We start from the raw sequence: 14,750 nt of genomic DNA, 5'->3' as shown, positions 1-14,750 counted from the left end.
ATATTATAACAGATCACGTAAATTTCCTCATAAGACAAAAGATAACAGATCTTCAAATCAATAAGATCGCTGCGAGCTCGAAGTCCAGATTCAGACATTGAGTCTCGAGTGTCTTCAGTTGTCTCGATGCATCAAGCTAATAAGTGATTCTTCTGAACAAGAATACATCCCGTAAATTTCGATAAGAAGAGATCGCTGATCGACAGAAATTCCATCATCAAATCATACAATCGAAGAAGACCATTCAATCCGAAAGAATTCAGACATCGAAGAATAACGTACAACTGCTTGATACCACAATCTGATCTGTCATTATCGGGTGCAGCCTGAGTCTGCTGATCCTCAGACAAAGCAAAGACTCGTGCCTGCTGTCTGGGAGGCTGGCTTCCATACTGATTACCTTCCTGCCTATTCTGCTGCTGAGGTTGGAAAGAGTGAACAGAAGGTGCTTGCTGCTGAGGCTGAGCTGTCTGTCTTAAGAATTTTCCACTCTGTGCTTGCTCAGGGACACGCTGAGGACACGTTCTTGCAAAGTGCCCCGCCTGGTTACAAATATGACAGCTTCCAAAAAATACCTCTACACTGATCACTGGAGTGACGACCTCCGCAATTTGCACAAGACATGCCTGACTGTCCCGAACTCTGTCCCGATCCATACTGTCTCGAACCACTAGAGCTTGAAGAACTGGTTCCGTGCTTCTTAAACTGCTTCCCTTGTCCTTTCGGTACGACACGGGGAAAAACCGCTTATAGAACTCAGACTTGAAAAGAGCCCAAGTAATTTCCATACCTCTACTCTCCATTGCTTTCTTCGTCATAATCCACCAGTTCTTAGCAACACCACGAAGCTGATGAATGACTAACCTGGTTCGGCGGTCATTTGAGTAATCGATAGAATCAAACAGCTGATCGATATCATCCAACCAACTCTCACAATCAACTGGATTTTCAGTGCCCATCAACAATGGCGGATTAAAAGACTGAAACCTCTTCAGCAGGGTTTCCATAGGTGTCGCTGTAGCATCCATCTCAACAGTTTCAGTACTAGCTTGCTCAGTAGCAGGAATAACTGGTGGTGGGTTCCTGTTAATAACTCGTCGAGGACCCATCTGATTATCAAAGGTTAGGACACAAGATATCTCAATCGCTGCAATTCGGTGCCCTTGCAACCTCTCAGAATTCCGGATACAGGTGAAATACAGTTCATATCTCAAATAATTCATGCTTCATATTTCAAATCACAAAATCATGTAAATCAAGTAATTCTCAACAACAAAGCATGCTCGCATGGTATTTAAATAAATCAATTTAAATAACTCAACCACATGCGAGAATCAATTCATGCAGACTCGATCTACCCCGCTCACTTCTAAATTCAGTCCAAAGAATCTTATCGCTCTGATACCACTTAATGTGAGACCTCGATTCTAATCATCTAATCTCAGAATAAACAATAATTACGCATACAAGATCTAAGATTAAAAGCAAAGTTTTTTTTTTTTTTTTTTTACAAAGGGTGACGCGCGGGCGCGCCACCCGAGGCGCGGGCTCGCATACAGCCCTGCCCGGGCCTCCGGAAAAGGGAGCAGAACACGCGGGCGCTCCTCACCAGGCGCGGGCGCATGGCCTGCTGTTTTAGCTCAAAATAAGGCTCCAAAAGTGCAATCCAACACCCGGAAAGGCTCCGACATGATCCAACTAACACTTTTCCAACAACGAAGTATTCAATTATAAGAAAGAGTAGAACATGCATCAATTCTAAGTTCCAAAATCCAAAATACAAATCGAGTTCGAATACAATCTAAGTTCGATTTTAAATTCGACTTCTACAATAACAAGGCCTCACTCTATCAACTCGACCACCTAGCCATGCGATCTCTGACTCGGTCCTGCCCCACCTGTTGCCAAGCACACATACAAAGACAAGACAACAGCCGGATAATCCGGTGAGAATAATATTCCCAGTAAAAGAGACAAACATGCAATATCATAAAAACATCTCAAACAAAATGCATCATCTTCTACATATTCAAATAACAACCATGCAATTCCACAAGCATGTCTAAAACTCAATTCATATGCATAAATGCAATGCATGTCTTTAAATCTGAGATTATCAAGTCGGATAATCAAAACATTTCAGCTTTTGCTTTTGGGATCCCGAGGACGAGATCACGTAAACAACTCACCGACTCTCCCGATCGAGGTGGTGCTACGTATCTCCATCCTCTAGACTTTGGTGCAACTATAAGGAGTATGCTAGCACTAGGTGAAACAGCTACACCCAGGCCACTCACAATATAATTTCCAAAACGTCTATCATCAAAAGGGCCGTCCTGCCCGCTATTCAAATCAGGGTTCATATGCTTAATATGAATGCAATGCAACATAACTCAAATAATCAATTAACATGCAAGTATGTGATTTTTCCGGAATACTCGAATCAAGTCGGATTCGAGTCATTCGTTCCATTTCATTCCAAGTCATCTTATACCTCTTTTCAACAACGTCGATGCTCCAAACCTGGAAACAACATCGATACAAGAATTCCAAATCAAAATTCCATTCCAAATCAAGTTCAACGATAAAGATAATTCAATTCAACTTTCGAGGATGGATCAACTCGATACCAAACCTCGATCAACTCTTCAACGATTCGAAAGTTGCCAATTCGGAACTCCACGATCTTCAACTAATCTGTGGAGATAAAATCAATCCAATATCAATCCATTCAAAACGAGCAACTCCCAAAAACTCAAACGAATCTCCAATTTCCAAAATCTCAAACCGACGGCATAACGGCTATAATTTCAACTAACCGAAAATGCAAACAGCATAATATCACTCTAAGCAACTCATATCAATCAATATTCAACCAAAACAATCCAATTCCAACAAATCACAAAACTCACTTTTTCAAAAATCCCTTCAAAAATTCATAACAAATCCGAACGTCGCTCTAATTCAAAACTGACAGATAATAAACGATCAGAACTCCGCCAGGAACAACATACTAGAATCTAAATCGATTCTAACCACCTCCGAAAAACAAAACATATCCGATCGGAGAAATACTTACGGTATAACGAAGCTCTCTCAGCCGTGATCGCTAATCTGCCTTCAGAAATAATTTCTAACGGACGGATCGAGCTCGGGAGGAAATCCAAAAGCTTGAAACTCACGTTGAGTTCTTCAATGGGGGAGAGAAACATTTGGGAGGGATGAAGGGAGAATGGGAGACTTAGTCAAAGTCTAGATATTATAACAATTCCATTTTTTGCGTTTTAGTCCCTGAAAATTCTGAAATTTGCAAAGTAGTCCCTGATCAAATACAAGTCGTCTCTTGAACTCTGGAATATCCGATTATCTCAAATAAACTCATTTAAGATAAAAACGGGGCGTTACATGGATCGACAACACCACAATCAAATCAAAACATAAACAAGTATGTGATTTTTGCGGGCCAACTCAAAGATAATCGTTTTTGAGTTTCAAAGTTCCTACTTCGCAATGTTGTCATTATACCTTCTTTGATGTTGATTCTGAACTCTTAAATCTGAAAGATAACAATCAAAATACTCATATCAAACTTCATTTCAACCTATCATTTCAGAAACGAGTCAAAACCATCAAGATTTCATCAATCAAAACCACTTCAAACCTCAATCAACTTTCTTCGGTTCAAAGTCGGTGTCTCGTGTTGTTGGCCTTCCAAACTTGACTAAAACTGAACAATAAAAATACTATAACATTCATAACATCTCAATAACAACTTCAACTCAGAATTCGGCTATCAAAACAGTTCCAAAACTCGATTAAACGACGTAGCGATTCAAAATCGGTGACCGACGTAATCCCGACTTCGAAACTTATAACTCCAATTCATATATCAGCATGTATCATATAAAACTCAGTCATAAAACATCTTATCAGCAGCTATAGTCATCGATATACATGCTACAAATCATAATTAATCCTTTCAATCATCCAACTTTGATCCAGTTTCGAAAATAGAAGCGATACTATAGCAAGAACACAATCAACAACTAAAAATCTGATATCTGCTCCATAATGATTTCGAAATCCATAAAACACAGCATAAAACTTACACGAGATTGAAGCCCTCGTCGTAAGGAATCCAGAACACTTTTCGGAATCGAAATCGGACAACCGAAACAAAAGTTATGGCAAATCATAAAACTTACACGAGTACATTCTTTGACCAAAATTATTAATTTTATAAAAAAGCCAAAATTTTCTCTCTCTAGTTTTTTCTTTCCCAAAATAGCCCCTCCTTGCCTTTTTTAGTAGCTGCCGTCGCCGCCCATGCCGCCGTCGGTTCCCGGCCGGCCGACCACCTCATCGGAAGCGCCTCGTCGAGATGAAGCTGCTGTTAAAATTTCAGGCCAAATGGACGACGTTTGGCCGGCCAAATCGCCTCCCGAAATCCCGAGCTCTTCGTCTTCTCCGACCAGTTCGACGGCCGATGGGTTTTCCGGCGTTCCAGACATGTCTTTAGATTCATCTTTCCTTCCTGATAAAGGTTTGCCCTCCCCCATTCCTTCTCCTTCCCCGATTTTGGTGGGATTTGCTTCTGAAACCACGCCTGCACTGATCACGTCGAGCCCGTTCTTTCTTTCTTCGATTCCAGCGAGCTCAGGCGTCTATTGCTCTAACCAAGCCCCGATTTGGAATCCTCTTCAAAATACTTTCCAGATGCACCCAAGCCCGTTCCCAATTCCCTCTCCATCTGAGCTGCAAATCGGATCTACCATTCGTGGCCCTGAAACCCTAGCCCCGACTATCTTCTTCCCTAATTTATCCGCCGTGGCTCCGCCTTTTTCCAATTACTTCATCCCTCACCATGGCCTGAACCCTACCTTCATTTCCCATCCCTCAATTTCTGGTTTTATGCCGTCGATCGGAAACGCCCAAATCCGAGCCCCCTCGCCGAGTTTCGATCCGAGTCAAACTTTTAACACCCTCCTGCCGCCCGAGTCTGCACACATGGACCCCAAATTCGTGTTCTCCACCACCTCGCCGGCCCTCGGTGGTACTCCGACCGGTGACTTCCGAGTCAACTCGGACGAGTCACGCGGCCACACTCACTGTGTCAACTCTGCGAGTCAACTCGTGGTCAACACAGTCAAAATCGTTGACCCCGTGGTCAAAATTGGTCAAGCTTCTGGTCAAATCGTTGACTTGGTCAACCCGATCAAAATTGTTGACCCCTTGGTCAAAGAAGTCCAAATTGTTGACTTTGCAGTCAACCCAGTCAAAATTATTGATTCTCTAGTCAAAAATGGAGAGGAAGAAGTCCACATGGTTGACTTGGATCCTCAAGTCAAAATTGTTGACCAGCCGGTCAACTCTACCTTCAAAATTGCTGATTCTGTCCCTGTTTTTTTTCGGGATGCTCTAGCGCCTCCATCTCCTCGAGCTTCGAGGAAGAGCTTTGCAGATGTGATCAATTCGATGGAGGATCTTTCGGAGCCGACTTTTCGGGATGGAAAACCGGGTATTCAATTCCCGGATGAGGTAATTTCATCCCTTATTGAGCCTTTTAAGTTTGCCTTGGTGGGCAAAATTACGGGGAATCGGTCCACTGCTCCCAATAGCATGATTTCAACTGCCTTTTCTCAAATGGGTTTTAAGACTTCTTTTACTCTGAAATTCCTCCCTCGGGGATATTTGGTCATCACTCTTTCTTGTGAAGAGGATTTTGCTCGTCTTTGGACGAAGGGAGGGATTTTTGTGGGAACAGTTGGGATCCGCTTTTCCAAGTGGACCCCTGAATTCAAGTTTGAGGCAGAGTCGCCTATTGCCCCTGTCTGGGTCCGATTTCCTGAGCTTCCATTGCACTTATATAACAAGAAGAGCCTGTATGCCATCGCCAGAATTCTTGGGAATCCAATTAAATTGGATGAGCATACGGCGGAGAGATCAAGAGGGGCGTTTTCCCGGGTTTGTGTGGAAATGAACGTGCTTGACAAGCGAATTAAGCATGTGTGGGTTGGATGGGGTGAGCACACCCAAGAGATAGAGGTAATTTATGAGAAGGTCCCGTCCTTCTGCACTGATTGCAAGATGTTGGGTCATTCTACCTCTGTGTGTTATTCCCACGGGAAGAACCCAAGACCTCCTCGTCCAAAGACTTCCGTTGGGAAGGAAAAGGTTGTGATCAGGAATCCTCCTCCGCAGCCTCAGGAGGCGGGTCCTTCAGTGGCCCCGGAAGGCCCTGCTCCTTTTGCCCCCAGGACGGGAAATTGGACCACCAAGAAGAGAAGGCGTAACCAGCAGCAGCGGCCACCTCCTCAGGCTGTCTCGCGTATTCAGAATGCCTTCCAAGTTCTTAAGTCTTTACTTGAGGAGCCTGATCTTTGTCGCTCTGAGTTGAGGACTGAGGCTCCTTTCGAGTCTACTGAGCAGAGTTCAGATCTCCATGTGGATGGAGATGTTGTTAAGGACATTGCTTCTAGGTCCAGTGATACTGCGATGGGAGGAGATGCTGGTGCTCCTGACCCGCAGTCTGTTGTCGCTCCCCATGAGGGATCTGATCCCTGCTTGGCCCTTTCTTGGGCTCGTCAGGTGGAGGAAGAGGTTGGTGCCTCTTCAGTGGTTGGTGAGATGGAGCTTGGTTTCCCGCAGGTTGTTCCTGTGCCTGCCTTTGAGGCTACTGATACTTGTACTTTGAATCACAGTAGCCACTCCATCCCCTCGCTTCCTGGGACTCCTGTGGAGTCCTCCGCCCCGTTATTTGAGGGGCTTGTCTCTCAGCAGGGTACTATTTGTCAGGACGTTGATCCGATCACTGAGTTTGTCAGCGAGGACGACTCAAGTTCCTTCTGTGGGACTGAATCGTGTGATGGGAGAGATTTTGGGAGATATGATGAGGATTTTGATTTCTCTGTCTCACCCTCCATGAGAACGCTTCGTTCTGACACGAAGCGACAGCAGACTCGCTAGGAGTCTAGAAAGAAGACGGGGCCTTACTCCACCCGTTCCAAATGCAGTGCCTAATTTGGAACATCAGGGGACTCAGGAGCTCTGAGTCCCAGGAGAGGCTTCATGCCTTGGTGAAAGAGAAGCGTGTCAAGATCTTGGCTATCTTGGAGCCGATGATTACCCTTGACCAGCGCTTCATGACCCGTCGCCTTGGTTTCCAGAGAGTTCTGTCGAATGTCTCTGGTCATATTTGGGTTTTTTTGGCGGACGATGTGAAGGCGGAGTGTGTCCTTGATCACGCTCAGTTCCTCCATCTTCGCATGTCGGCTCCTTTTTTGCCGACCCCTATTTTTTGATCTTTCGTGTATGCCAAGTGTGACTACATTTTACGTCGCGACTTGTGGGCTTCTTTGCTGTAGGTCAAGCCTGTTGGTGATTCTTGGCTTGTCGGGGGGGATTTTAATGTCGTGAGGGATGCCTCCGAGTGTCTTGGCTCTTCTGGTGGGAGGCAGCTCCCCATGGACGAGTTTAATCATTTTGTTTTGGAGTCTGCGCTGGTTGACACTGGTTTTGAGGGCTCTTCGTTCACTTGGACGAATAAGTCCATTTGGAAGCGTCTTGACAGAGTTTTTGTTTCTGTGGATTGGGGTGACCATTTCAACTCTATCAGGGTTGAACACCTCAGTCGCACGGTTTCGGATCATTGTCCTCTTTTGGTGTCTGCTCCTGTCTTTGCTCGGGGGCCGAGCTCATTTCGGTTCCAAAGCATGTGGACTTGGCACCCGGGGTTCCTTCAAACCGTCAGGCTGAACTGGAACATGCCCTGCTCTTTGCAAGGCATGCCCAGGCTCTTTGCCAAGCTGAAACGGTTGAAGGGCCACCTCAAGTGGTGGAACCGGGATGTTTTTGGGAACCTTTTTGATAATATCGTTGAGGCGGAGAGGTCGGTTAGACTGGCTGAGGCTGCCTGTGAAGCGGATTCCTCTGAGCATAGCTGGACCCTCTTGTCCAGATGCAATGAGGAGCTGTCTAGAGTCACCGCTATGGAAGCGGATTTTTGGAAGAAGAAAGCTGCTTGTAATTGGCTTGAGGACGGGGAGAGGAATACGAAGCTTTTCCACAACATGGTGAAAAAGAAGAATGTGGTTAATAAGATCTTTCGTATTTGGGAGGATTGTAATTGCCTCACCTCTCCTGGTCTCATCAAGCAGTCAGGGGCTGCCTATTTCGAGCGCCTTCTCACTGGAGATCCTTTTGTCCTGGATCTTCCGGATTTTTCTGGCTTCTTCTCAGAGATTTCGGAGGCAGGAGAACCATAGCTTTGCCGCCGAACCTTCCTTGGAGGAGGTTCATGCTGTTGTCTTTTCCATCCCTCGGGATAGTGTGGCGGGCCCCGATGGGTTTTCTTCGGCTTTTTTTCAGAGCTGCTGGGATTTTGTGTAGCATGATGTCATGGATGCTGTCCTTGATTTCTTTCGGGGCTCTCTTATGCCCCAGGGCTTCACTGCCACCACGATCACTTTGATCCCCAAAGTCGAGGGTGCGCAAGCTTGGACGGACTTCCATCCCATCAGCTTGTGTAATGTTTCCAACAAGATTATCTCGAAGCTTTTATACTCTCGTCTGCGGTCGGTGGTGAGGAGACTCGTTTCTCAGAGTCAGAGTGGCTTTGTGCCGGGGCGGATGATTGCTGACAATATCCTTCTCGCGCATGAGCTCACTCACAGTCTTAATCTCCCTGCCCGTGGTGGTAATGTCATTCTGAAATTGGACATGGCTAAGGCCTATGATGGAGTCCAATGGTCTTTTCTTCTGGATGTCCTCCGAAGGTTTGGTTTTTCGAAGCAGGTTGTGAGAATGGTGAGGGCTTGCATTTTTTTTTTGCAAGTTCTTGGTTAATGTAAATGGCACCCCTGCTGGTTTCTTTGCTTCCTCGAGGGGCTTGAGACAGGGTGACCCGTTATCTCCCCTCCTCTTTGTTCTTGGAGAGGAGTATCTGTCCCGTGGCTTGGACCGGTTGTTCCTCCAGCATGCTGATTTGAGGTATCGGTCTGGATGTGATTTGCCGATTTCCCATTTGGCCTATGCTGACGATGTCATTATTTTTGCCAATGGGGGATCCCGTGGTCTTCAGCGTCTCAAAGATTTTCTGGCTCACTATGAAAATTGCTTGGGCCAGCTCGTTAATGTGGCCAAGAGTGCTATGATCTTTCCTCCGGGCTGGACCGCTCGTCGCCGCTCCCGTTTGCTGCAAATCACTGGATTTGCGGAGGGGCATCTGCCCTTGAAATACCTTGGAGCTCCGCTTTTCCGTGGGAACCGCAAGTGCTCTCTCTTTGAGCCTCTTCTGCAGTCTGTTCGGAAAAAGCTGGAGGCCTGGGAGTCCCGTTCCCTTGCTCCTGGGAGTAGGATGACGCTGATCCGCAGTGTGCTCCTTTCGATCCCGATCCATCTCTGCCAGGTGATCCAGCCTCCTTTAGCTGTTTTGGAGAAATTGGAGCGTATTTTCAATGCTTTTCTCTGGGGCTCCAACCCTTAGAGAAGAAGTGGCACTGGGCCCGCTGGTCTCGCGCCTGTCTCCCTGTGAAAGAAGGAGGCCTGGGTTTTCGCAGGCTCAAGGACATTGTTGACAGCTTTTCCATGAAGCTGTGGTTCAGATTCCGGCAGGGTTCCTCTCTCTGGGCGAGATTCCTTTCGAGGAAGTATTGCCGGACTGTCAGCCCTATTTGTGCTCTTTCTCGTGGAGCCATTTCCCCCACTTGGAGGCGTTTGCTCCAGATTAGACCTCGTGCGGAGCCTGGTATCCGGTGGAGGATTGGTCTTGGGGATGTCTCTTTTTGGGATGATACTTGGTTGGGTGATGCCCCTTTGTCGAGAAGGTGTAATGTCAGAGGGGATCGGTGTGTGCGTGTTTTCAGCTTCCTTTTGGAGGGAGACTGGGATTTTGATCTCCTTTGCGATGTCGTCGCTCCCTCGATGGCGGAGGAGATCGTTCAGATTCATGTTTTGGTGGATGAGCCGGATGCGACTATCTGGATCCACAGCACCCATGGTGCCTTTTCGGTGAGATCTGCTTGGGAGCAGGTCAGACCGAGAGGATCGGTCTCGGATATCTTTAATACCTGTTGGGGACGCTGGATGAGGCCCACCATGTCCTTCTTTCTGTGGAGGTTTTGGCATCGGTGGTTGCCTGTGGATGAGGTGCTCCAGCAGCGGGGTTTCTCCCTTGTGTCCAAATGCCAGTGCTGTGAGATGTCGGAGACATTCACTCACATTTTCATCGACGGTCCCATCGCCCGCTCTGTGTGGCATTTCTTTGGGGCTATCTTTAGAGTTCGCATCCCTGCCACTGAGAACTTTAGTCTGTTTCTCAGTGCTTGGAAAAGGGGTCGCGAGTGGTCTCTGGGGGGTAATGTGAGGGAATTCATTCCTTTTGTCGTGCTTTGGTTCCTCTGGACTGCACGCAATGATACTAAGCACCGTCACTTACCCTACTATGCGGAGAAGGTTAAGTTCCAAATTTTGTCTTATTTGAGACTTGCTCATTCCGCAACTGTTATCAAGCCCCGTCTTTGGCTGGGGGCTTTGCAGGCTGTAAGGAAGATGAGCATTTCGGTCGGCCTCCAACAGATTCACAAGACTGCGTCTGTTGGTTGAGGCCTCCACCTGGGTCCTTCAAGCTCAATGTGGATGGGAGCTCGAGAGGTAACCCGGGTGAGTCGTCTGTGGGGGGGGGGGGGGGGGGTTGTCCGGGATTCTTCTGGTAGGGTCTTGGCGTTTTTTAGTGAGTTCATTGGTTTGGGGTCCAATGTCCGTGCAGAACTCTGGGCGATTTGGAGGGGTATTCTTCTCTGCTCTGACCTTAGCCTTTTTTCCCTTTGGATTGAGACTGATTCCCAGATTGCCATTCAGATTCTTAGATCTCGGAGGTGCCGATGGGATTTGGACCATATTGTTTCGAGGACGCGTGTTTTGGTGCGGAATAGGCTGGTTCATTTCTCGCATATCTATCGGGAAGAGAATTCGGTTGCGGATGCGTTGGCGCGGCAGGCTCATGATCATAGGCAGTGTTTGTTGGAGATTGGTGTTCCTTTAACCACTCCCATCGCTGCGTTGGCCCGTTCTGACTCTTTCGGGCTTCCTTACCTTAGATCTAGGTTTTCTTAGAGCCTCACGCTCGCTTATAGCCGTTTCTCTTGGGCTTTCCTTTTCTTTGTTTGCTCTCCTTTTTGGTCTAGGTCATCCTAGATTTAGATATATGTAGCTATTTATTTTTATTTGCAGGTTCAGCTCTCCGGCCCTTTTCCGGAGTTTTTGGAGTTAGTCTGTTCCCCTGTCGCTTGCTTTGCTTCTTCAGGGTGATGGATCACCAGGCGTTCACTGTGCTTCTCCTTGCCTGGTTCTTGCTGTTGTTTGGATATTTTGTGGGCGGTCTCTCGTGCTCCTCGCTTTTTGGACTTCCAGTCTTCTTGGGAGTTAGGTTATGGCTTGAGTTTCCTTCGCCATTTTCCTGTTTTTTTTGCTCTGGGCCTGCTGGTTTGCGGTCGCTCCTCTTTTTCCTCGCGGCCTATGTATAGTGACTTCCCAGCTGATCATGACTTTTGGACATATTTCTTGCATAGCTTTGATCTGTTGTTCAGCTCTGGATGGTGTCAGCCTCTTTTTGCGCTTTAGTGTCGGATTTGATTTTGCTGGCCTGGAGTTGTGGATCTCCTCTAGGTTTTACTGCACAGGTTGATACCAGCCACTCTTCGCGCCTCAGTGTCCATTTTTGATTTTGCTGGGCCGAGCTGTGGTTCTCTTCTAGCTTTTGCTGCCCAGGATGACTGCTGACGTTGACTTAGTTAGCTATCTTTGATATTATTTGTTTATACTTATTTCCTAGGGATGCTTTGGTTGTATATTTTTCAATACCCTAGCTGTTCTGATGTTCGTATTACCTTTGTATAGCCTTTTGGGGAGGTCTTGGCCTAGTCCCCCTCCTCCTTTAGGTTTTATTTGTATCGCTTTTTTATGTTTATATACAGGTAGGGGTCTGCCTAACCCCCCCCCCCCCCGCTTCCGGCGGTGTTTTTTTTAAAAAAAAAAAAAAAACCTTGGCACAACTCTGTTATGACTCCGGAGACACCTTGCCAAGGCCCGGAATATGCCAAGGAACGCTGGAAAACCCCTAAACTACTCAAAAGTCAAGAGGAAACTTAGTGAATTAGCAATTGAAATGGTCTCCCGAACGCCATATTTATAGGTGGAGATCGGAAAATCCGATCTTGGGATCGGACAATCCGATCCTGCATGCATTGCCACGTGCGTGAAAGCCCTGATTGGACGATCCAAACTCAAATTAGAATGATCCGATCTCATGCATGACACCCCATGTGTCAAAATCCACGACACCTGTTGAGCCATGTCTTTGGATGCTCCGATCTTGCACTTCGGACAGTACAATTTTAGCCACGTGTCAATCCAAAGTTGACAACACATCAAACACTGAACTGATGGATTTTGGATGATCCGATCATTAGATCGTACAATCCGATCTTTTGCCTATCCAAACTCAAACTTACCTTCCGAACTCCTCACGTTCGAACCATCCAAACTCACACGAGAAGGAATTTCCAAATTACTAATTTAAATATAATTAAGCCCTTAATCAATTTTTTAATCATGTTTAAACATTTAATCTTGTAAAATTAGACATGGTTACTACATTCTCCATCACTTAAGAGATTTCGTCCTCGAAATCAAATCTTAAGTAAACGAATCTCAACACTGAATAAAATGTTCTTTTATTTCATCTGAACATTTTACAAGGTACAATACTGAAATCAAAAGAATAATCAAAACAACTCAGGATGCTCTGAACGCATCCTACTCTCTAATTTCCAAGTGTCTTCCTCAGTACCTCGGCGCTGCCACTGGACTAACACAAGAGGAGTGATCTTATTTGGAAACACTTTGTCTTTATGATCAAAATTTGCAATGGTCACTCCATATATGTCAAGTTTGTGTCCAACTGTACCTCTGATAGCTGAAAAAAGTGGGACTCATCTGCCACATACCGTCGCAACAGTGATACATAAAACACGTCATGGATACTAGACAAATACGACGGAAATGCTAGTGTGTAAGCTAAATCTCCAATACTTTTCAAAATATCAAATGGACCAATAAACCTCGAAGATAGCTTCCCCTTGAGACCAAATCTCAAAATCCTGCGAAACGGTGAAACTTTAAAGAACACCTTTTCACCCACCTGGAACTGCAAAGGTCTACCTCTTGGTATTAGCATAACTGGCTTGATGATCCTGTGCAGTTCTAATACGTCTCTTGTTCTGATCAACTACATCGACACCCTGTTGAACTAACTCTAGTCCTTCTACCTGTCCCCCAAATTCTTCCCAGAATAATGGAGTATGACAACGTCGTCCATACAACGCCTGAAATGGTGTCATACCAATATTGCGGTGATAACTGTTGTTGTACACGAATTCAACCAATGGCAAATGATCATGCCAAGCTGGACCAAAATACATAGTACAGGCTCGTAACATATCCTCAAGAGTACTGATATTACGCTCAGACTGGCCATCAGTCTCTGTATGGTAAGCATTACTCAAGCTAAGAGTAGTACCTAAAGCACGCTGAAAACTCTCCCAGAATCTAGAAGTAAATCTGGGATCTCTGTCACTGACAATGCTCACAGGCACATCATGGAATCGTAAAATCTCCTAAATGTACAAGCGAGCCATACAATCAAATGTGTAATCTCGGTTATATGGAATAAAATGTGCTGACTTGGTGATTCGATTCACCACAACTCAGATAGCATCACAATTCTTCGAGGACACCGGCAAATGGGTCACAAAGTCCATCGTGAAAAACTCTCATTTCCACTCAAGAATTGGTAAACTATGAAGTAAACCTCTAGGTCGTCAGTTTTATGCATTAACTTGTTGACACACCAAACACTTAGAAACATACTGGTAAATGATGCGTTTCATGTCTTTCCACCAAAACCGAGTTGGAAAATCCTTGTACATCTTATTTCTCCCTAGGTGAACACTCAACTTGGTACGATGTGCTTGAGATAGAATCTCATCACTCAGAGTATCATCTTTGGGTACCACAATACAACCAGACAAACACAGAAAACCATATGACTGATAGTGAAATCCAGACATACTATCACTGTTATCCAACCTAGCCAATTGTTGAATCTTTGGATCAAAAATCTGAGCATCTCGAATCTGAGAATACAAAGCTGGCTCAGATAAGATTTCAAACATCTGAATACTCTTCATTCCCTTCTTTTGCTAGAAGGTATATCCTAAAGAACAACTATCCTGACTTGCACTGGATAAAAGACAAGTCTGAAGCACAAACACTCATACCTTACGATTCAAAGCATCAGCGGTAAGATTTGAAGCACCTAGATGGTATCGAATCTCACAATTATAGTCTTTCAAAAAATTCATTCATCTACGCTGTTTCATGTTCAACTCAGCCTGAGTAAAAAAATAATTGAGACTCTTGTGATCAATGAAGATCTCAAATTTCTCGCCATACAGATAATTGCGCCAAATCTTCAGTGCAAAAATAATCTCTGTCAATTCTAAATCATGCACTGAATAGTTTCCCTCATGAGTCTTCAGTTGTCTAACAGCGTATACAATCACATGCCCATTCTGAGTCAGGACACATCATAACCCTTGCAAATAGGCATCAGTATATACAACTTACCCTCCAGATCTAGACGGTAGATCCAACCGTCGATGAAGTTCACAAAAACTTTCTTCACAATCCGA

The 14,750-nt window shown here is 45.4% G+C and overlaps 1 protein-coding gene across 1 annotated transcript; it reads left to right on the top strand.

Moving 5' to 3' along the window:
• The first annotated feature begins 7,007 nt into the window (after positions 1-7,007).
• Positions 7,008-8,264, top strand: LOC140877480 (uncharacterized). Its single transcript, XM_073281016.1, has 2 exons — positions 7,008-7,232; positions 7,365-8,264. The coding sequence occupies exons 1-2, from the start codon at positions 7,008-7,010 to the stop codon at positions 8,262-8,264; spliced, it is 1,125 nt and encodes a 374-aa protein (XP_073137117.1).
• The last annotated feature ends 6,486 nt before the right edge of the window (positions 8,265-14,750 follow it).

The sequence above is a fragment of the Henckelia pumila genome, chromosome 2 (assembly GCF_033568475.1).
Source record: "Henckelia pumila isolate YLH828 chromosome 2, ASM3356847v2, whole genome shotgun sequence".
Classification (NCBI taxonomy): Eukaryota; Viridiplantae; Streptophyta; class Magnoliopsida; order Lamiales; family Gesneriaceae; genus Henckelia; species Henckelia pumila.
Note: the sequence above shows the minus strand (reverse complement) of the source record. Positions and strands in the feature narration are given on the sequence as shown.